Raw genomic sequence first — 20,764 nt, forward strand, 5'->3', positions numbered from 1 at the left:
AGTGAAGTTACACAAACACATAACAAGCGGAATACGAAACAAAAATCAAGTTAAGAGATTGGTCGGGTTTAGAGTCGAGTTTTCTGTTGGGGTGGCGACTGTCGGCTCGTGTTAGCTGTTACATGGGTGTTTCTCTGTACTTGGATCTGGATCTGGGTACCAAAACTCGCACACAGACAGGTGTTTTACTCGAACAAAAAATACACACAAATATTGAAAGACGTACACACACACACATACATACAGAGAGACATTAAAGCCAAGACAAGAGACGTGCATCCACGGTCAGGTGGGTACATACCTGTAGTTGCGACTGCTCCTCTTCATCCTGCTCCGCGGAGGTCGTTTGCGTCTGTGTCTGCACGGCCACGGCAGGAAGAACTGGCGCTGAGCCGGGCGTGGATGCTGGAACAGCTGGAGAAGGAGCACTGGTCGAGTTCGCTGACTCTGCACCGGCGATGGGAAGAGGTGCCGCCGGCGTTGTGGGGGTGGTTGGGTTCGTATCGAGCGTGTGCTTCGATATGACAACCGTCGTCGTCTTCTGTATCTTATCCTGCTCGTGGTGCTCCGATGGCGACTTTGGTGGCACGGTGGTGAAGGCGTCAGCCGCGCGTACAATTTCCAGCACCTAATTTGCAAACGAACAACGAGGCATAAGTTTTCACCGAATGTCCCAAGGCCAGTCCAGTCACTCACCTTCTCCTGGGTGCTCTTCTCCTGACCCAAAGGCGCCAGCTGCGTCTGCTGCTGCTGTTGCTGTTGTTGATGGGCCTGCTGTTCTGCGTGAATGAGCGCCACAGTCTGCGTGGCTGGCGTGTCCGGTGCTGTTAAATCAGCAGATGCCACTGGCGCGGCTGTGGGTAATGGAGTTGTATTGGAGGTGGCAGCAGGAGGTGTGGGCGACGCAGCGCCGTGCACCATGGCAGCAGCGGCTGCCAGAACCGATTGGCCAGTTGGCTGCTGTGTGTCTGGCTTCTGCGAGGCGAAGACGTCGAAGTCCTATTGGCAAATGGGGAAGTAGCTATTAATGTCATGCCCAGGCTGCTTCTTAACTTTTGTACGCACCTGTCGCAGACGCTCATCCTCCTCGTGGTCCAAGCTGGATACACTCTGACTCTGGCTCAGTTCCGAGCCCGTTTCCGATGCACGCGAGCCTGGGCAAGCAAAGGAAAAGTAATTTAAGAAGGACTCAAGTGGGTCGATAAGCTCGTACGATTACGTACCTTGGCGACTGCCACCGCTACAGGATGCAGACGAGTTGAAGCCAGTGCTCATGCCGCCGGCCTGGCCAATGGAATGAATTAAATTGGACTTGTCGTAGCCTTTGCAGACAACCAATTGAATCTCGTTGCCGGCGTTGCGCAGCACATTGACCGCATCCTGGTGCGAGGCACCCAGCAGCGAGTGTCCATTAACCTCCAGCAGACGCATGCCCACCTGAAGCAAACGGAGTAGCAGCAAAAGTTTCAATCGAGTTTTTCCCCAGACAACAAAGGTGGGCGAGTCGTAATCGCCCAAGATGGTAGCAGTACGTTACCTTAAGCCTTCCGTCCCGTCTGGCCGCACCGACCGAGTTAATTTTGGACACGAAGACGCCTTCGTCGGAGGGATCGGCCGGATTACCGCGCTGGCCATTCAAGCCGCCCTTGATGTGCATGCCCAAACGTTCGCCCTCCGCCTTGCTGAGTAGCACTTCCTGCGATTTACAATTAACAATTAGGAAAGCATGGAAATGAGCAAGGACTCGGCTTAAATGCTGACAAATAACAATCGGTACTCTCATCAGGCCGAAACAAAGCAAAAAAAAAAAGATCAGGAAAAGGCATTTGGCTAATTGCAAATATTTTCCCTCTCAAAGCCAAGAGGAGCTTACCTCTGTTTTTACATAAACTACTTCTATGCTCTGTGCGTATTGAATTTGTTTGTGAGCAGTGGCAGAGTATACAAAAATTGATTATAGAGGAGGAGTAAGAAGTAGATCCAAAGCGTATATACATATTTACAGTACGATTACAAAAGCAGTCTAAAATGGGTTTGTAAGAACTTTTCCAGTCCACGAAACTTACCTGGAATCCTGGCGGCAGTGGGTCGTGTTGAATGGTCAGCTTGATTTCATCACCTGGCTTCAGCAGCTCCAGAACAGCATCCTGATGTGTGGCCTTGGAAACATCCGCCTCGTTGACCTTCAATATGCGATCGCCCATGCGCAGCTTGCCGCACTTGGAGGCAATCCCGCCGGGCACAATCTGTCCGATTTAAGGAGGGGAAACCCCATGGGTAATTGTTATACTCATAAATGGCCAAAAGACTTGAAACTTTCGAGCTGGCAGCTGGCTTAGTTGGCTGCTTATAATGAAGCCATCCTCCGAGCCACTGGATTCTGAACAATTGTTCTGCAGCAGAAGCAGCAGCAGGAGCAGCAGCAGCTCATTTGCATTCACAAGTTGCGGCCACTCGAGTGTTTTAATTCGAAAACTTTTTTGCCAGCTGCTGCTGCAGGTAATTGTTAGTTAATATATCCGTCCGTACTTACGTGCGATATGAAAATGCCGGGCTCTCGAGTGCCGAAGGGCACACAGGAATGATCCGTGCCGCCGATGATGCTGAATCCCAGGGAGCCCTGGTTCTTGGGCAGCACAACCTCCTACAGGACAGATAATGGGAAATCGTGTTAGCACATCACAAAATTAACACAGATCAATGGGCCTAACGCTAAGAATCCTACTGAGTCTGTCGTGTATTAGGTGAATCCATGGATGAAGGGTGCTCATGTGCTGGCGTTCAATGGTGGTGCAAAATTGTTGGTGATATTTATATTAAAATGTACATATAAATTAAGGCGGGGGTTTCACATCGTGAGACACAAAAACCAAGACAAGCCAAACACCAAAAAACAAAGTCATGCACTTAAGTCGAAGCATTCCTTAAACATGAAAACCAAGTACCAAGAGTGATTCACATTCAATAAATAATGAATACGTTTTGTGCTGCTCTTATGAATAACTTAATTTTAGATTAAACAACATGCACAAAGAAGAGTGGGTGAAACGCCCACTTTATGCTGAATTTTCCTGGCTCACGCATTTTCACACAGATTTAAACAAAGCTTTTGCGGCTCCTGTGGTTGAGGTGAGCATCGTTTAGCTCAAGTGCTGGCTTGTTGCAACATCAAAGCATAATATTTCTGTTTTATATTCATTGCCGAGAAAGTCGGAACTATCTCCTGAGAACTGACAGCGGCACAGACATATCCACAAAGGCTCATTCGTGTCAAGATGTCAAATAAACACTGCCACTAACTCTTGCCAATTACCTCAAGAAATTGAATACTGGTACATTCGAGTTCGAAGCCAACGGATATCTCGCTTCGATGCGGAATGCAAACGCAGAAGGGGAAAATAAATTAAAAACAATTAAATGTTTTATTTATCCGTGCCCCGGAGACAGACACAATCTCCATCCGATTGCGAAGGCAAACAGAAATATCAAAAGTTTACTTACGGCCACACTCTGGCGCACACAAAATAAACGCTGTTGGGAACTCTTGCGAGTCATTTAGAGTTGCTAAATCTTTTTTCGGCATGCACTCACTTTATTATTTAAGGATATTTGCATGTAGCATAGTTTGCCGGTTTAGTTATTTATGCTGCAAGTGGCAAGTGACAAAGCTCTACGAAAAGTGAGTGAGTAAACCATTCTGTCGTTCAAACGAAAGGCGCTTTGCCGCTCAATTCTATAGATTAGGTTACTGTGAAAGAACAGTAAGTATGCAAGTGTTGGCCTGGCCATCAAAACATTTAAAAACCCCTTAAAAGCATTATGGCTAGTGCCCACTTTAATAAATATTTTTGTCGGTTTCAAGTTATTTGCAAAGGAAACATAAACCAGGATTTTTGTGAAACAGATGGAAAACTATATTTATCCAGTGTTAGTAGGGGGAAAGTTAACTCGGTACAGAAACGAGTGGCATGCAAAACTTCTTCCACATTTAATTGAATTAAATTGAATTGATTAATCGCTTAATAGTATTTTCCAGTTCCTTGCCATAACCAACTTAGTCCAATTCCATCTCAACTGCTACTCAATTAGTCGGAGCAATCACAACTCTTGTAAATGTGCATGTTTTGCATAATGCTTGGCATGAAACATATATGAAATCGGCGCCTCCAAGGCAGGCGCACATCAGACTGGGGACCAATAGTTAAATCAAATCGTTTGCAAAACGCACATATATTTATTAAGCAAAATCAAATTGTAGATAGGATGCGCGGCCGATGGGTCAAAGTGTGCCAATTGTGGGGTGTATAAATCATAAATTAATTTAGAATTAAATTAAATCAATTTTGGTGTGTGTTGTGCATCATGTACGGGTGTGCGTGCTTATGTGCGGTGACGAGAAAAGCTCAAATTCCGTGCTGGATACACTACAAAATAATTATTTTTTGTGTTTTTTTTTTTTTTTACATATTTTCAGGTCATCTGAGCTACAGGATAATGTGTGTCCGTGTCCGGATAACTTTGCTTGTGACTTTTACACAACGATTCTTTAACTCTTGGACTCTGGGCAGCGACTGTACGCGCTTCTAGTGTATGCGGGATGTGGAGATAGTCACCTCACTGATAAGCGGCTCCGCCAACTGATTGTCGGTGATGCGCGTCATCACCGTCTCCGTGAACGTTGACTTGGTGATCGTCTCGGTGACGCGGCCAAGTTCGGTGGGTGCCGCCGGGAACATGGGCAGATCCGGCTGTGGCTTATTCACATTCACCGTGACGGCACTCACGCCCACCTCGTTGGGCCGGGCCACATGCACCTGATGCTGACTGCCGCCGCTGAGGAAGTGTGCCGGGATCATCGCCTGAAAATCATCGCTGGTCAGCGGTCGCAACGAGGAGGGCTGCTCATGGTCGTGGTTGGGTATGTACGTTGGTTGTTACGTGGATTTACGTGGTTTTAGCAAAGTATTCGGAAATATCGGGTTTAAGCAAGTTTTTGATTTTGGAGGGGATGGTGGTTGATCAGAGAAAAAGAAACAAAACAAAAATATGTTGGTTTTTGTAAATTTTGGTTTCACTTTTAATGATGGGCTATGGAGCCATCGTTAGATCTAGAACTAAGCTAACGTGCCTAACTATGAATATCATTAATTTAGATACAATCCTGCAAACGCCTCCTAGCATTTTGGCTCTTTTTCTCGATGGGTGCTTACAAGCTGGGACATAAATCGGTGCAAACTTAGTGTTTAATCGGTCGATAATTATATAAATTCGACTTGTATGCACAATGAGCATATAGCATATATTGGGAGGACAAACAGGGCGCACAGGGCACATGCAAAACAAACACAAACAATTTCGTTATACATACGAGTAGATGAGCAAATATATAGATCTAGCAGCTAGTGTTATGAGTAATTGATAATCTGGCGGAGAAATGGATTAGCACATATTAGGTATCTTATGACTATTTAGTGCGTTCATGTTTAGGTTTTGAATTTAGGTTTTTGGACGCCAAATATCAACAACAATTTGCTTGGACGACTTGCGCTGCAGTTTGTTGTTAACGAAACAGTTTAAATTTCGGTGACTTACCTCTTCAGCTGATTAAAAATATACGTAAGATACTGCAGCGCAAGCTTATACATTTTGGTTCTATCTTAATCCTACCGACTGATCATGATTGTTGAAAACAAAAAAGTAAGGTAACGAGCTTATGGGCAACATTAAAATGACGTGCAACTGGCTAAACAGAAACTAGACTATAGTCTATGCAACTACTAAAGTTAATTATCCAACTTCCTTACCTGAGCCTCGCCAGAATCACCACTGGTGGTGGATCCCGCCCCCATGTCTCCATCTCCCAGTGGAACGGAGTTGGTGCGACGGGGAGCGGGCACTGGTTGCCCCGCGGAGCTCTCTATCGTGGCAGCAGCAGTGGCAAATCCATTGGTCTTGCTGCTGGGCAGAGTGTTATTATTGTTGCTTATACTCGCTGGCACAGTGGGCTTCGGTGTGGGCGTGGTCGTAGCCAGGGTGTTGTACTTGTACGGCTGCTCAACTTCCCCCACCGATCGGCTGAAATTAGCTGTTGGAAATGGAGGTGAGAAAACCGTTGGTTATTTAAAGCGCATGAAAAATACAAGTACAAGACAACAAGTGTTCAAATCTATTGAGTATGCCTATGTATATACCCACCCGGTCGGTTGGCCAGATATCCGGATGGGCTCAAAGAGTTGAGCACTGCCGGACTGCGCGGACTCGTCGGCGGTTCGAGTGGACCTCTGTACTCGCGTTGCAACACCAAACGCACAAATCGCTGCGGTTCAGTCAAACAGGCGACGGCTGCGTCATGATGGGCTTCAGTCATATCGTTGCCGTTAATCTGTACAGGGAAATGCCATTAGCCGGGGTCAGAGATTGAAACGTCCGGCTCCCGAAAGCCTCCCACTTACCGCCATCACCCGGTCGCCCACCATAATTTTTCCATCACGGTGCGCTAGTCCGCCCTCCGTGATGCGGGATATGAAAATGCCATCGCAGTCGTCCTTGAACGGCGGCGACCCCTTTCCGCCCGCAATGCTGAAGCCCAGTCCTTGGCCAATCTGATCGCGGATGAGCGTTGTGTGCAGCTGGATGTAGCTCAGTGGCGCCTCCTGAAATGACCGCACATCGAAAACCAGAAATCAATCACAAATAGTAAGGGACAGACGAGGGAAACGAGTGAAATGTCAGAGAGGAGGATTTGGTTAGGGGTTTTCGTGGATTACACACCCTGCCATTCAGTAGCAATCCGTTGGGCGCTGCAGATGCCGCAGCCTGCACCGATTGTGCGGCAGTGGGTGTGGCAAAAACGTTGCCCGAATAGCTATGCGTTGGAGCCACCTGCTGAATGGGCTGCTGTTGCTGTGGGTGCTGCTGTTGGGGCACAATTTCGATGGGTGCCGGGATGTAACGCTCGTGGCTAATGGATGCAGCTTGAGGGGCATCCGCCACCAGTGGTCGCGTCTCCACCGAGATTTGGGACACACTGCCATCCTCGCTGAACACGGGGTGTCCAATCAAGCGAGTCACCTCACGCTGTACTACCAGAACAAGCACGGCACCGCAGGCCTTTAGCACCTGCACCGCCTGGTAGTGATCCGCATCCACGACAACAATGCCGTTGACCTTGATCACCTTGTCGCCCACTTTGAGGCCAGCCAGATCAGCGGGTCCCGCTTCGGTGACCCTTGATATGAAGATGCCATCGTCGTCTCCCTTGAAGGGCGTTGAGCCCTTGCCACCGGCAATGCTCAGACCCAATCCGGCGGCGGTGCGCTCGATGTGGATTTCGTACTGCTCCAAACGCAGCTCCGTAACGCCATCCAAGTTGTCTGGAAAAAAGATATAAATTTGTATTTAATATCAATCAAGATAAAGGAATATATTTATATTTCTTAATCCCCGAGCTGTTACCATAATGCTGCCTCTGCCTTTCGTAATCCCGATCCACCGGATCGTAGCTGGTCACTATCCGTACTCTTTTGCCCTTTCGCTGCAGTGATCCACTGGGACTCCGATTGGAGGAGGCCAGTGAGCTGCGCAGGCTGCTCATCGCCGGACTATTACGACCACTTCCACCTCCGGAGTAGCTAAAGTTTCCGTTGCTGCGCTGACCATTTCGGGGCAGGGTATTGTTGCCCTCTTTGACTTTGATTTTGACATTGAACATGGCTTGATTTGCTTTTTATCTGAGTGCACTTTTTAATATAAGCAGCTGCCAGGCATCTTGTCCAGACACCCAGTGTGTGTTGTGAGGCAACCTATTTTTTATTTGACTGCACTTTTTAATATGCGAAGCTAACTTTTCATGCTACCGAGGAGCTAAAGGAGCGCAATCGATCTGTGTCTGCCAGAGGAATAGATAAAAGCAGAGAGTGCTGGCTAAGTGGGTACCCCATATGCATCCATTCAAGTGCATCGGAACGGAAAACCCCATCAATGCGATAGAGCATCAGTGAAATTAAACATTTATTGCGTTGATTTAATCAAATTTGAAACACCTCCCACGAAGCAACAACCTAAAGACTTCGTGTTCAGCATCACTTTTGCCATGATGACATTTAAATTGAATGACCAAAAGTTGGCCAGCAGCAGCTGGTACTTGGCCATAAACAGCAGTCAATGAACCGCTGCCAAAGCCATATTTCCCCCCCACTAGAAACAGGCATGAAAGCAACGACCTTGAATGAGACCCCTCAAGTCCCCCAGCCGAGAAAACGACTTTGTATAATTATTAAATAAATAAACAGACAGTCTGCCAGCAAACTCCCAGACGTCCCTCAGGTCGAAAAAAAGAAACTGGAGGGCAGGCAGGTGGTGTAAGGAAGATGAGCACCAGTAACTTTCCCTTCTCAGGAGCACATTTATTGCTTTCATTTTCGCTATTGCTGATTTGCACTCAATAAATCCGTCGGCACTTTGGCCAACAAAATCATTTTCTTTTCCCCATCTCCACATCCATCGACTGTCAAGGATTCGCCAGGATGGCGGGACGGGGAATACAGAGAGTCGGCTCTTGAGACAATTTCACTTTATAATTGTATGCGAGTTTTCATGTTAATCAATGCATAAATGAAAAGACAGGGGCACTCAGCTTGAGCCTCACCTCCATGGACTCCTGTCTGCCTGTCAAGTCAACATTAATATTGCCGTATTTCAGTCTACTCCACCTGCAAACCGAAATGGCATTCACTCAATGTACCATTATTGAGTTTGGTAAGTTGAGTGGGGTATTCAGAAAATTTGAATTTCTCTGCTTGCAGACCCAAATTTGTTTCTGCTTCATAATTCAACAATTTCAATGGCGCAGAAGTTTAAGCAAAGGTGTTGTAGCAGCAAAGTATGCTGTTTAAATGTTTTAAGCGCCAACAACTCATCTCCTTCACTCTCAATTTGACTCTCTGAATTGCCGGACAAATGTGTAACCGAAAGATATTTTTATGGATATGTATATATTTCGCCCACATGCATGCGTTCAGAATAAAGCCATCTTTTCATGCTTTCCACCCAGATGAGTGGGAGAAAAACGGTCCGAGACAACAATAACCAGAGAAAAAGCCATAAAACAAAATAAGATTTTTTCCCGGGGAGGAGAGCAAATGACACGTGCTGTGTGTTTTTATTCCGGTTCCTGAAAACGCCGGAATGTAGGCAATCTTTCGGGGGGGCAAGGCAAGGAAAGTGAAGTTTTAATACGAACTGGAACGGGAACTGCACAAGAAGGATCGCATAATACCATTTGTTTTCCTCATATTTCTTATCAGACTTATTTTACTGATTGCCAGAGTGCCTGCGAACTTTTTGCGGCACCCACTTAAGCGGGCATTTAAGCATTTTACGATGACATCACGCATGCAGCTGAATGAGGTGAGCCCCGAAGTAAGGCCATCGTTTTTGTCCTTCATCACCCGTAAAATAAATGGCATAAGCATAAACATATAAAAATTTAAATATACCAAAAGACGAGAGCAACTCGTAAAATGAAGAGGTGGCAATAAGAAATGATGATTCCCCGAATGCATTACCATTTGCACGCTGGCTATGAATCGCAATCACAAATCGGTATCTCCTGCTAGCTGACAAATGCCAAAATTCCAAATTTCCAAAGCAATAGCATGGAGCTGGAATCCTGCAGCTTCTCCAGTTCGCTGCTCTCTTTTTGTTTTGTCATTTATATGTAAATGACCATGTGGCAGAAGTCTTCGTCTCTGTCCCTGGGAAATTAGCCCACAGCATGGACACATGCCAGAAGGCAGAAATCATATTTCACTCGACTATTTTTTCCTCACGGCATTCTGTGGCCAAGATGTGGACGGCACTCTCCTGGAGCTTCAACTTGTCACATTTGTTATGACAAGTGGAAACAAAAAAATAAGAACTTGGGTTACAACTTTTCCCCGTTCATGCAAATTTCGCTTCCAACTCTGATGGAATTTAAGGCAATGACCGCATGGAATCAATCGATTTTAATTACCTCGACATTATCAATGTCGAGAGATCAATGATTCGAGCGCGCTTAAAAGCGAATTAAAGCCCTTTTGCAATCCACGAGATCTGCATTATTTTCGTCTTATTTCGTTTCAGGCGCTTATGGAAAATGCTTTAGTTGTGGAGTGCTGGCAGGTTCCATGATTAATTGCCCACCAGGTTAAACGGCGGGTAGCGATGCTGCAGCCTCTGACAAATTGCGAGTGTTAAGCTTTGGAAATCAACAAAAAAGACCGTGCGACGTCCGCTTAAATGTGGCGACAAAAATTAATGAACAAAGTTTTTATGGGAGCATAAAATCAGCCAGGAATATCCCGACAACAAAACCACACTAAGCTCCCTCCATCAAAACTGTCTGTTCTCCTTCGATTTTCACTGCAATGGAGCTATGTTCTTTTTTTGAAAGGGGTGTGCGTTCACAACAGTGTTATCTAATCAAACTTTGGAATGCCTAAGCCAATGTGATAAAGCAAAACAAGAAGGCCCAAAAAAGGGGGGGAAAAGGCAACAAAACGAAACCGTAGTAGTAAAACAAACTGGCGATAAGGCGGCTCTGAATCATTACGAAATTTTTGGACACATACGTAGGAGCATTACAACAAGGGACCTACACAGCCCACAGTACAGCAAAGTCAAGTGGTAGTTAATGACCTTGGTCCACCTGTCGTATGCGTTATTTCCCGATATCAGTGGGGCAGCAAAGGTTTGCGTACTGATTAATGTGCTTAAAACGAAACGGATGATATCATGGGCGCGAAAAGCGCTTTTTGGTAATGAAAACAGCTCGGGTGTGTGTTCATTTTGATTGCATTTTGAGGGCAACAATTCAGGTCGTCACATTCCCGCATCCATGTTTGTTGACAAACCGATGTTCGCTTGGATTGGTTTGGTTTGCTGGGACAGACAGCCACCTCAGTGACAATTACTCGAATTTTCCACATTTCCATGCTATCAACATGGCGGCGAAAATATTGGAAAATACGCAGTGAAATTCTTTGACCCGAACATGCTCCTCTCTTCTCCGCTGCAGCTGGCGTTTATTGCATTTTTGTTTGTTTTCTAGCGCGAAAATGGGAAGACGTTTTTTTCCTATTTTGTCCTCTTATTTAAAGGGGGGAGAAAACTGTCACGACTGATGGCGGTGGGGGGTTGGGAAAATTCTGTCACTGGGGAGTGGCGGTTTAAACGATAAACTTAGCATGCAACTGTGAAGAGCACAAGACCTGAGTTCAGGGGTATGATTCCATTCGCAAAACTTAAACATTCAGTAAGCCAAAATCCAAATCGAAATCGTGTTTGTTTGATGCCAATGATAGAAGGAATGCCAACTGCAAATAGTTTAAATTGCTGTTTGCACAAAAGCTGCAAGAGAACAGCAAATAATAATGCATACTTTGTTACAACAGTGATGAAAAGGGCGCACCGAACAAACAAACCGGGAAACCGACAAAGAATCATATATAAATATACAAGCACATTGACGAACACGCAACATACTGGGGAAAATTCAATAAGAATCCCATGCAATCAACGGTACAATACATAAATAATGAATGCCATTGCCTTGAGCTTATCAACGGTTTATTTATTGGCCAACATTGGTCGACTCGGACGGTACCATTCTAGTTCCATAAGAACGTAGCCGTGCTTTAAGAATCCTGCAGGAAATGTGCAGCAAATGCAGCACATTGTTTGCCAGAATTCAGCAAAAAAAAAAAATTATAAAAAAATAGAGGCCATGAGCGTAGAAATGTCAAAGGAATTGTGCAAATGTTGATTGTATTGCCGAAGCGGTTGCAATATCTAGCCAAAAAAATCTGTGCAAAGGCGAAGGAGATTCCGGGAAACCGGATATGCACACAACCGAACCGAACCGAATCGAGCACACTTCTCATGTTCTCATGTTTGCCATCTGCAAATATCCAACAGAAAACCCGGCAACGCTTGCTATATAAACAAGACTAAATTTACTTTCAAGTAGCTCATTTTCGGGGATATGCACTGCAGCCGATATGCAAATAGGGACGGCTACTCTGCCTGGGGGTTTTCCTTCCTTCTGTTCCGTTTCCCAACCTTGAACACTTGAATTGACGGAGAACTGCAGTTGAAATTCAATTACGGCCTGGGGCCATTATACGCTGCGTATGCGCAACGTGAGAAACTTTCCAGACGAATGACCCGCTGCCTCCTCCTCAACAACTCAACACCTCCATAAAGGAATTATGACGGACAGCAGACAAAAATCGATAACAATATTCGCTCGAGACAGCAAAACACGTAAGCAGAAAAAGTAGGGCCGAAGAAAAAACATTTCACACTCTCCATAGGAGAAGTATTTAACAATGAAATGTTGTTTTCCTCTGCTTTTACGACTAAGTCAAGGTGTTGATATTTGCGTGTGAAGCTTCTGCTATTGTTATTGGCCAAGATCTCGGGAGTCTTGCTCTCTGTTTTGAATGCCAATTGAGAAGCAAACAAAAACAATAAAAGTCCGTATAATAACAAGTGCAAATGTACGGTGAGCTGCTGACGAATGTAGCGCGTCTCTCGCGACGTTGACAAAACGCAAGCGTAACTGAAGAATGACTAAAGCAGGCGGCGAGTGGGCCAAACGCCCAGACCCGGTCGCAAAGTCTGGCAATTGCACTCGATGTGGTCTCAGGTCTCAGGTCTCTAGACTCTAGCCTCTCCGTAGCTCTCTTCTGACTCTCAGTTTTCCCAGGTAGCCATACCCATATAGCCCTAGCCGCATATGTGTATAATGAGGCAACTCATTTCAGTTTCATTTGCACCACATTTTTTATCGTCATTCGGCGCGCTCTCTTTGCTTGTTTACCCTCTGCTTGTTTGAGTGAGGTTTGCACAGTTTTTCCACTATCTCTGCTCATTTTTTATCAGCTTTTGCAAGCTGATATCGTTAGCTGATAAGCAGGCAAACACTACGTGCCTCGCCTATTTATAGGCCAGGCTAACGCTCAACTGTTGCGTGTGTTTCACAAGCCCAACTCGGTTTCTACACCTGTAGTATTCCGCTGGCATAACGCGCTTTTAATCGACTTGGCTCTCTTTTTTGCTGCTGATATAATTATGTCGGAAGTACTGCCCCATTGATGAGGCCTAGACCCAGAAAAAAAAGAGTGGAGTGTTTTTATGTTTAGGTGGCGTGTGGAGAGCTAAAAACAATTAAAAGAGGGTATGGGTATGGGTGATCCCTTTGTGGTTTCATTTTGCATCTAAAAAGTGGTCCAAGAGGATGCCAATTAAGTTTCCACTTCAGTGTCCGCCCTTACAGGTCACCCAGTTGGCAAATGAGTGAAAATTACCAGTGCCCGCCCACTTTCATATCGATTTCCCATCAATGCCTGGCTATCCCAGCCAGTCTGCTGCACCCAAAGCACTTTGGCTGTTTTGGACACAGTTCTCAGAGATAGAGCAATATAAATGTAATTAATTGAAACAATTTCGGTATTTACCTGGGTCGGTGCTAGCCTCTGCTGCTTTGCCAGCCGGAATGGGCGAGAGCGAGGAGTCGAAGGGATGCTGCTGCTGTTGCTGCTCCTGCTCCACCTCCAGCTGCTCCTCCTCCTCAATTGGTGATGTCACTTTGCCGGACAGCGAGTGCTGCGGTGTGGTATCGTTCCGCTCCTGGGAGGCTAGGGCATTGGCCAAGATTTCACTGGCCTGCTTGTCGGTTAAATGCTGGACACGCTTGTTCTTTAGGTGATGCGGAGTGTCCCTAAGTACGAAATTATAAAAATGTTTCAAAATAAATAAGAGTTGAATAGTCAAAGTAGATCCAAAGATCTTCCAATATCGAGTAGTTAATGATTTATATTCCTTACCTTCTGTGTAGTTTGGGTGGCCTCTTGTAGAAGTCATCATCTTCGCCCTCCACTTGAAAGCCCACACGGCGATCGGATTCCTAAATTGAATATTTTTAAAGGATATGTGATATTTATCCATTTTAAAACTTACAAACTCATCCTCCTGCTCGTCGTCATCCTGGACCTCATCACCACCACCAACAGTGGCTGCTAGTTCAGCCACCACAGCTGCTGTTGCCGCCTTCACATTGTTGGCGGTGGAGCTGGCTCCCTCTGAGCCACCCTGTACGCCGGCTGGGGCGACTATCGTCGTGGTTGGAGTGACTACACCCACAACCACTGGTTGCTTGGAATTTACACCAACGATTGGTTGCTGCACTGGGAGTGTCTGCTGTTGGTGATTGTTTGCAATGGTTCGGGTCTCAGTTGGGGTCTCGGCTAACTTGGTGCCGTTCTGGGGAGGAAAAGGGAAATTTATATTTACTTGACTTTACATGGCACTTTACAGCTCCTCGACTAAAGTGTGTAAAATTAAATTCTACATAAAGCATTTTGTAAGGTGTGTGTAACTTACATTGCAATTTAAATAGTCTAAACAAGTATAATTGTATAATAAACTTGTGAATCAACCAAGCAGCTACAGTTTCAGCAATACCCAGTTAGTTTTGGTCGAGCTACTACTCAAGCTACTTAGCCTCTAGGCTTAATTCTAAGATTAGTATGCAGCCAAAACAGCATGACAACAACGTATGAAAGCAATCGTATATTTGCGCTGAAAAATGCTTCGAATGCTCCTATCGATGGAAGCACAGCAGAAGCTTAGCATTCGGATCGTATTTAGGACCAGAACTCACCTCCTCCGGAAGGGTGACCAGATTGGCGTGCTCCTCGTTCCGACTGCGCTCCACCTTCAGCTTCTGCGCCTTGGCCTTGAGATCCTTGGGATGCGGCGTGTTCTGGCGCACGAAGGGCGTGTCCTTCTCTTGGGTGGCCTCCTCCGAGAACTTGACCACGGTGCGCGATGGTTCGCGCTCCTCGAACGGCTCCGAATCGGATTCCAGGTCACGGGCTGTTTCAGGGGCAAATCAAACGAATTCCATTAGCATATAAATCAACAGTGCAACAAGGTGTTTTGTGGGGTTCAAAATGGCTTTGGATTAGTGAACTGCATGCCCATGCACACACTTTTAATACGTAGTTGGGATATACATTTATGTACGTATAATATATATGAATTATATGTATACAACGATATTTATTATATACAAACGGACTTATATTCAAAACGCTTAATGGTCTACGCTTTTGGTTTTGCACAAATCAATAAATAAACCACCCATTAAAAGTACGAGCTGGCAAACCACTATTTTTGGACGCCGCAGCGTAAACATTTTGGCCAGATTCTGCTGGCCAGGTCTGCTGGACCAACCGAGTCCACTGGCTAATCCATCAAGCGCTTATGAGAAGTGTGCGCGCCGTAAATTTTTCACACCACAATCACGGGTAAACAACATAAAAGTTGCAACATGTGGGGGCAAGCAGGCAATCAGTACCTTTCCCACCCCCCGAGAATCACGGATTCCAAAACCCCCAGCCAAAGCCACTGACGGCCAATCAATCTATCTACGCAGCAAGTGCAGGGGATGGGTGGCTGTTGCGGCAATAAACAAATGCAAATCACCGCTTTTTCGAGGCAGGAAGTGCCACTGACTGAGTCCAAGTAGCTGCATCCATCCACAGCCACAATTGCTGAATGTCCGGCGCAGTCGTAACTTACAATCGTTACCGATTTTAGCATAGGCAAACAAATTCAGTGGCCCCCAGTGGGGAGTCTGAGTTAAGTAAGCGCCAAGATGAAGATTTATGCAAATAGAAGACGACTTGTAATGGCAATGACAATAATAAGAGGCCATTTCGTGTCTGGTGCTTCGCATTTAAAATTATTTCCTCTTGTTTTTCTCGGTCCCATGACTTTAATTGGATAATTTGAGCTAGCTTACATGGCTCTAAGATGTGCGGGAAAAACAATAATGGCGACGTGATCTTGAAACTATTCACACATTCATCCAAATTGGTTGAGTTATGTGTGTTATTTGTGTGTCCACTTAATCCGTCATTGACCATTGATCGCTTGATCGGTTGCGAAGTTACCAGACAAGTTGTTCTCCAAATATGCTGATGATATACGCTATTTATAGGCAATCGCATAGGCCAAAACTCGTTTCGAAGCCAAATAACAGTTACAATATCTACTTATACATTCATTTCGATTGGGAAGCAACTACGCCACAGAACCGAAACCACAATAGCAACATTGGTAACAACAAATACAGGTTGAATCATGGGGCACTCAATCAGTGAATGTCACAGTGAAGACTGGCGATAAGCGAATTGAGCTCTAGGCTAGCTAATTTACATATCTACAGGCATTAATGTAACCAATTTAATGGCATTTTGATCCATATAAGCTCAGAGTTTTAAATCACATATATAATGTTACAAGGAGTTTACTGGCAGTGATAAGGAATTTAAACGGCTTTTTGTTTTAAATCAAGAATTCAAGCCAGCCAGGTCCTACTGTAGCCCCTGTGACAGGCCATTAATCAACAGTTAGTTTTGGTGGCATACACACACGTACCACTTCGAAACAAGCCGTGCGATTAATATTATTAACCAACGCAGCGTCATACACATAATTACATTGCTCGGCGATCTTGCCCCAGTTTTTTGAAAAGCGGGCCGCTGCCACTCCTTGGCCATATGACGTCACAACCGTTGACATCACTCAAGTGCCACAAATGGCAGGGCCTTATACTCTGGATGTGCCTGGGAAGAATATGGATGGGTCGGCAGATGAAACCGTAATGGATCTCGGTACTAGCTGCCAAAAACAAACAAATCGTCTATTTGGCCCCTTTGATCTGGCATGCTGCCACTGGAGGGCAGCTAAGACTGCTCAATTCGGGGGCAAAATAGATCCCAATCGCTCGCCATTCCCCAGTGCAAGTGGTTTTTTTCAGGGTGTGGGAACCAGCGGCAAAAAACGGCACCGATCGGCGATGGGAAACACGCATGGGCCGTCAAATGAATGGAATATAAACACAAAATAATAACATAATCAAATCAAACAAGCCAAATCGAACACACTTTTATCATCCATCGCGATACGTTGCGTGTGTGAGAGTATTCTCAGAAAACATATATTCAAGTTTTCCAGCCAACGCCCGGTCCTGAGACACCCAACTTATAAGAAAAACAAAAACCAAAACAACTTGCTGTCATGACGTCATTTTCGGGCGTTGGAGAAAACCGGTTAGTGTTTTTGTTTCAAACACTCAACACAGGCATTGTCAATGCTGACTGGCTTTTGGCCAGACCAAGATGCGTTTCCAAAACCAAAAGTATTGGGGAGCTGCGATGCTAGCATCTATAAAGAACGCAAGTTAACAGGGTTATGGTGGTTAAAATGTCAACCGGAATGGATTGTTAGAAAGATTGTTTAGGTGTGGTATGCTATTAGATCATTGCCTTCATTCTAGGAATTATTTGGTTTGTTATGCGGAACTAGGTAACTCTCTATGCAAAACATTCGTAATCAGAAAGCATTCAAGTACAAGTTCTAAAATTCACATTCAAAACAAAGCGGGCATGCAAATGCTGAGCGGTCATGCTTCAAGTATGAAGTGAGCCAATATAGTAGAGTTTAAACTGATAGCAATTGAATTTAAACATCATTTCTAACGTAACTAGTTCAATAAACCAAAACTAGTAACTCTACTATATGGACTTGTTAACTGTACAAGGCAGATATAGCGTGTATTTTTTATTGATACTGACAAAGAAGGTAATACTCAACGCAAACCTTTTTGCTGATAACTGAAGAATTCCGTCGAATCAAATTTTTCGCTTGATCTATAAAGCGTCATGGGTGGATAGTCTTTGATTGGATTGGATGAACATAAAATAGAGGTTTAGGGTGAGTGGAGTGGAGTGCAAATGGTGGAAGGAGCGCGTGACGTGGCGGAATGCAAAGAAAATAATCGAAATCAGTATAGAACAGAATTATGGAAAAAGTGCTCTTGCTGAAGCACGGTTAGAAGATAAATTTAGTCACAAATATAGGTGAAAACTTGCTGGGAGTATAACACTGAGTTGTAATTTTTAAAGATTTGCCGAAAGTTTTGTATATATTTTTTGGTTCACCCAATAAGATTGGGAAAGGTATACAACGCACAAAGGTTGGATAGCGCTCGTTTGTTGGCGATGTTTGCTCACTTTGCGCGGTTTATCTTATCGCGGAAATGCGAGCATAGATGGAAGATATTGCACAACGATACGGGGGCTGGGGCAATGTGGAATCTATGTCAGGTGCTGATAAAGGCGCATAACTTGGCCAAATTTGGCCCACCGCGAGCAGACAGCGCCAAATGTGGAGCAACCTTTAACCACTGGGTGGGTTAAGCCACGGGGCAAATTATACAGCTCTGTTCTGACTCATCCAAACTCACCTGGGGTAATTGGCTGGTATTCCTGCTGGGGCAGCAGATAGCACGACAACACCTGTTCGCCCGTCTCCACATCCGTGTCCGGCTGAAAGGTGAGCAGCGGCTGTGACTGATTCTCGGACAGCCAGACGGCCTTCAGCTGCAGATTGACCAGCGAGTAGGGCAGATACAGCAACTGATTACCGCTCACATCGAGCACATGCAGCACGGTGCAGTTGCCCAACTCCGGTGGCAGCCTCTTCAGCTTGTTGTCCCGCAGACTCAGCACGCCCAGATTGGCACACTGACCAATCTCCAGGGGCAGGTACTCCAGGGCATTGCGATCCACGTTCAGATTGCTTAACTTGGTCATCTGGCCAATGGAGGCGGGCAGCTCGGAGAGAAAGTTCTCGGTGAGTATCAGCTCCTGCATGTTTTCGCAACTGTAGTAAGAAATATAAAATTAATAAGATAGTTTAGATACATCTTTAAATTTAAATAATGAATTTTAGATATTAGTTTAGGACATTTCTTAATTTTTTTGAATTTCTACATCATACATACATCAGAAAAATTAGAATAAAATTAAAAAAATATATATTTCTAAATTTGAATGCAGATTTTTAGAGAATTGCACCAGAAAAATTCCGATTAAGATTAGTTGAGTTATGGACTTTAGAACTTCAGCCTGGGGACATTATTGAACTTCCACAACATCATAACATCAGAAAATTTACAAAAAAATTTTAAAAAAATAAAATTCTAAATTTGAATGCAGGTTTTTAGAGAATTGCACCAGAAAAATTTAGAGGTATGCCACTTCAAATTCCGATTAAGATTAGTTGAGTTATGGACTTTAGAACTTCGGCCTTGGGACATTATTGAATTTCCACAACATCATAACATCAGAAAATTTACAAAAAATTAAAAAAAAAATAAAATTCTAAATTTGAATGCAGTTTTTTAGAGAATTGCTCCAGAAACATTTAGAGGTATCCCACTTTAAAATCCGATTAAGATTAGCTGTGTTATGGACTTTAGAACTTCGGCCTTGGGACATTATTGAATTTCCACAACATCATAACATCAGAAAAATTACAACAAAATTAAAAAAAAAATAAAATTCTAAATTTGAATGCAGTTTTTTAGAAAATTGCTCCAGAAACATTTAGAGGTATCCCACTTCAAATTCCGATTAAGATTAGTTGAGTTATGGACTTTAGAACTTCAGCCTGGGGACATTATTGAACATAATGTCCACAACATCATAACATCAGAAAATTTACAAAAAAATTTAAAAAAAAATAAAATTCTAAATTTGAATGCAGGTTTTTAGAGAATTGCACCAGAAAAATTTAGAGGTATGCCACTTCAAATTCCGATTAAGATTAGTTGAGTTATGGACTTTAGAACTTCAGCCTGGGGACATTATTGAATTTCCACAACATCATCGCATCAGAAAATTTACAAAAAAATTTAAAAAAAAAATAAAATTCTAAATTTGAATGCAGGTTTTTAGAGAATTGCACCAGAAAAATTTAGAGGTATGCCACTTCAAATTCCGATTAAGATTAGTTGAGTTATGGACTTTAGAACTTCGGCCTTGGGACATTATTGAATTTCCACAACATCATAACATCAGAAAATTTACAAAAAAATTAAAAAAAAATAAAATTCTAAATTTGAATGCAGTTCTTTAGAGAATTGCTCCAGAAACATTTAGAGGTATCCCACTTCAAATTCCGATTAAGATTAGTTGAGTTATGGACTTTAGAACTTCAGCCTGGGGACATTATTGAACTTCCACAACATCATAACATCAGAAAATTTACAAAAAAAATTAAAAAAAAATAAAACTCTAAATTTGAATGCAGTTTTTTAGAAAATTGCTCCAGAAACATTTAGAGGTATCCCACTTCAAATTCCGATTAAGATTAGTTGAGTTATGGACTTTAGAACTTCAGCCTGGGGACATTATGGAATTTCCACAACATCATCGCATCAGAAAATTTACAAAAAAATTAAAAAAAAAATAAAATTCTAAATTTGAATGCAGGTTTTTAGAGAATTGCACCAGAAAAATTTAGAGGTATGCCACTTCAAATTCCGATTAAGATTAGTTGAGTTATGGACTTTAGAACTTCGGCCTTGGGACATTATTGAATTTCCACAACATCATAACATCAGAAAATTTACAAAAAAATTAAAAAAAAATAAAATTCTAAATTTGAATGCAGTTCTTTAGAGAATTGCTCCAGAAACATTTAGAGGTATCCCACTTCAAATTCCGATTAAGATTAGTTGAGTTATGGACTTTAGAACTTCAGCCTGGGGACATTATTGAACTTCCACAACATCATAACATCAGAAAATTTACAAAAAAATTTAAAAAAAAAATAAAATTCTAAATTTGAATGCAGGTTTTTA

The 20,764-nt window shown here is 43.7% G+C and overlaps 1 protein-coding gene across 23 annotated transcripts in view; it reads right to left on the reverse strand.

Moving 5' to 3' along the window:
* Positions 1–20,764, reverse strand: part of LOC6554202 (protein lap4) — a 62,657-nt gene that overhangs the window by 22,455 nt on the left and 19,438 nt on the right. For 14 of the 23 annotated variants that reach the window (XM_026977996.1, XM_026978009.1, XM_026978013.1 and 11 more), the window contains exons 5-21: positions 18,362–18,780; positions 14,708–14,922; positions 14,005–14,307; positions 13,872–13,951; positions 13,503–13,765; positions 6,772–7,373; positions 6,453–6,653; positions 6,196–6,382; positions 5,805–6,085; positions 4,614–4,898; positions 2,534–2,644; positions 2,067–2,246; positions 1,538–1,696; positions 1,224–1,437; positions 1,066–1,154; positions 697–999; positions 302–628 (exon numbers count right to left, since the gene is read on the reverse strand). In XM_026977996.1, the coding sequence (XP_026833797.1) occupies positions 302–628; positions 697–999; positions 1,066–1,154; positions 1,224–1,437; positions 1,538–1,696; positions 2,067–2,246; positions 2,534–2,644; positions 4,614–4,898; positions 5,805–6,085; positions 6,196–6,382; positions 6,453–6,653; positions 6,772–7,373; positions 13,503–13,765; positions 13,872–13,951; positions 14,005–14,307; positions 14,708–14,922; positions 18,362–18,780 (4,219 nt within the window). Of the gene's footprint in view, positions 1–301; positions 629–696; positions 1,000–1,065; positions 1,155–1,223; positions 1,438–1,537; positions 1,697–2,066; positions 2,247–2,533; positions 2,645–4,613; positions 4,899–5,804; positions 6,086–6,195; positions 6,383–6,452; positions 6,654–6,771; positions 7,374–7,455; positions 7,803–12,546; positions 12,634–13,502; positions 13,766–13,871; positions 13,952–14,004; positions 14,308–14,707; positions 14,923–18,361; positions 18,781–20,764 lie in introns of those variants that run through there. The other 9 variants (XM_026978011.1, XM_026978045.1, XM_026978041.1 and 6 more) reach the window with 4 other exon arrangements.

The sequence above is a fragment of the Drosophila erecta genome, unplaced genomic scaffold (genome assembly GCF_003286155.1).
Source record: "Drosophila erecta strain 14021-0224.00,06,07 unplaced genomic scaffold, DereRS2 tig00000000-arrow-pilon, whole genome shotgun sequence".
NCBI classification, from domain to species: Eukaryota; Metazoa; Arthropoda; class Insecta; order Diptera; family Drosophilidae; genus Drosophila; species Drosophila erecta.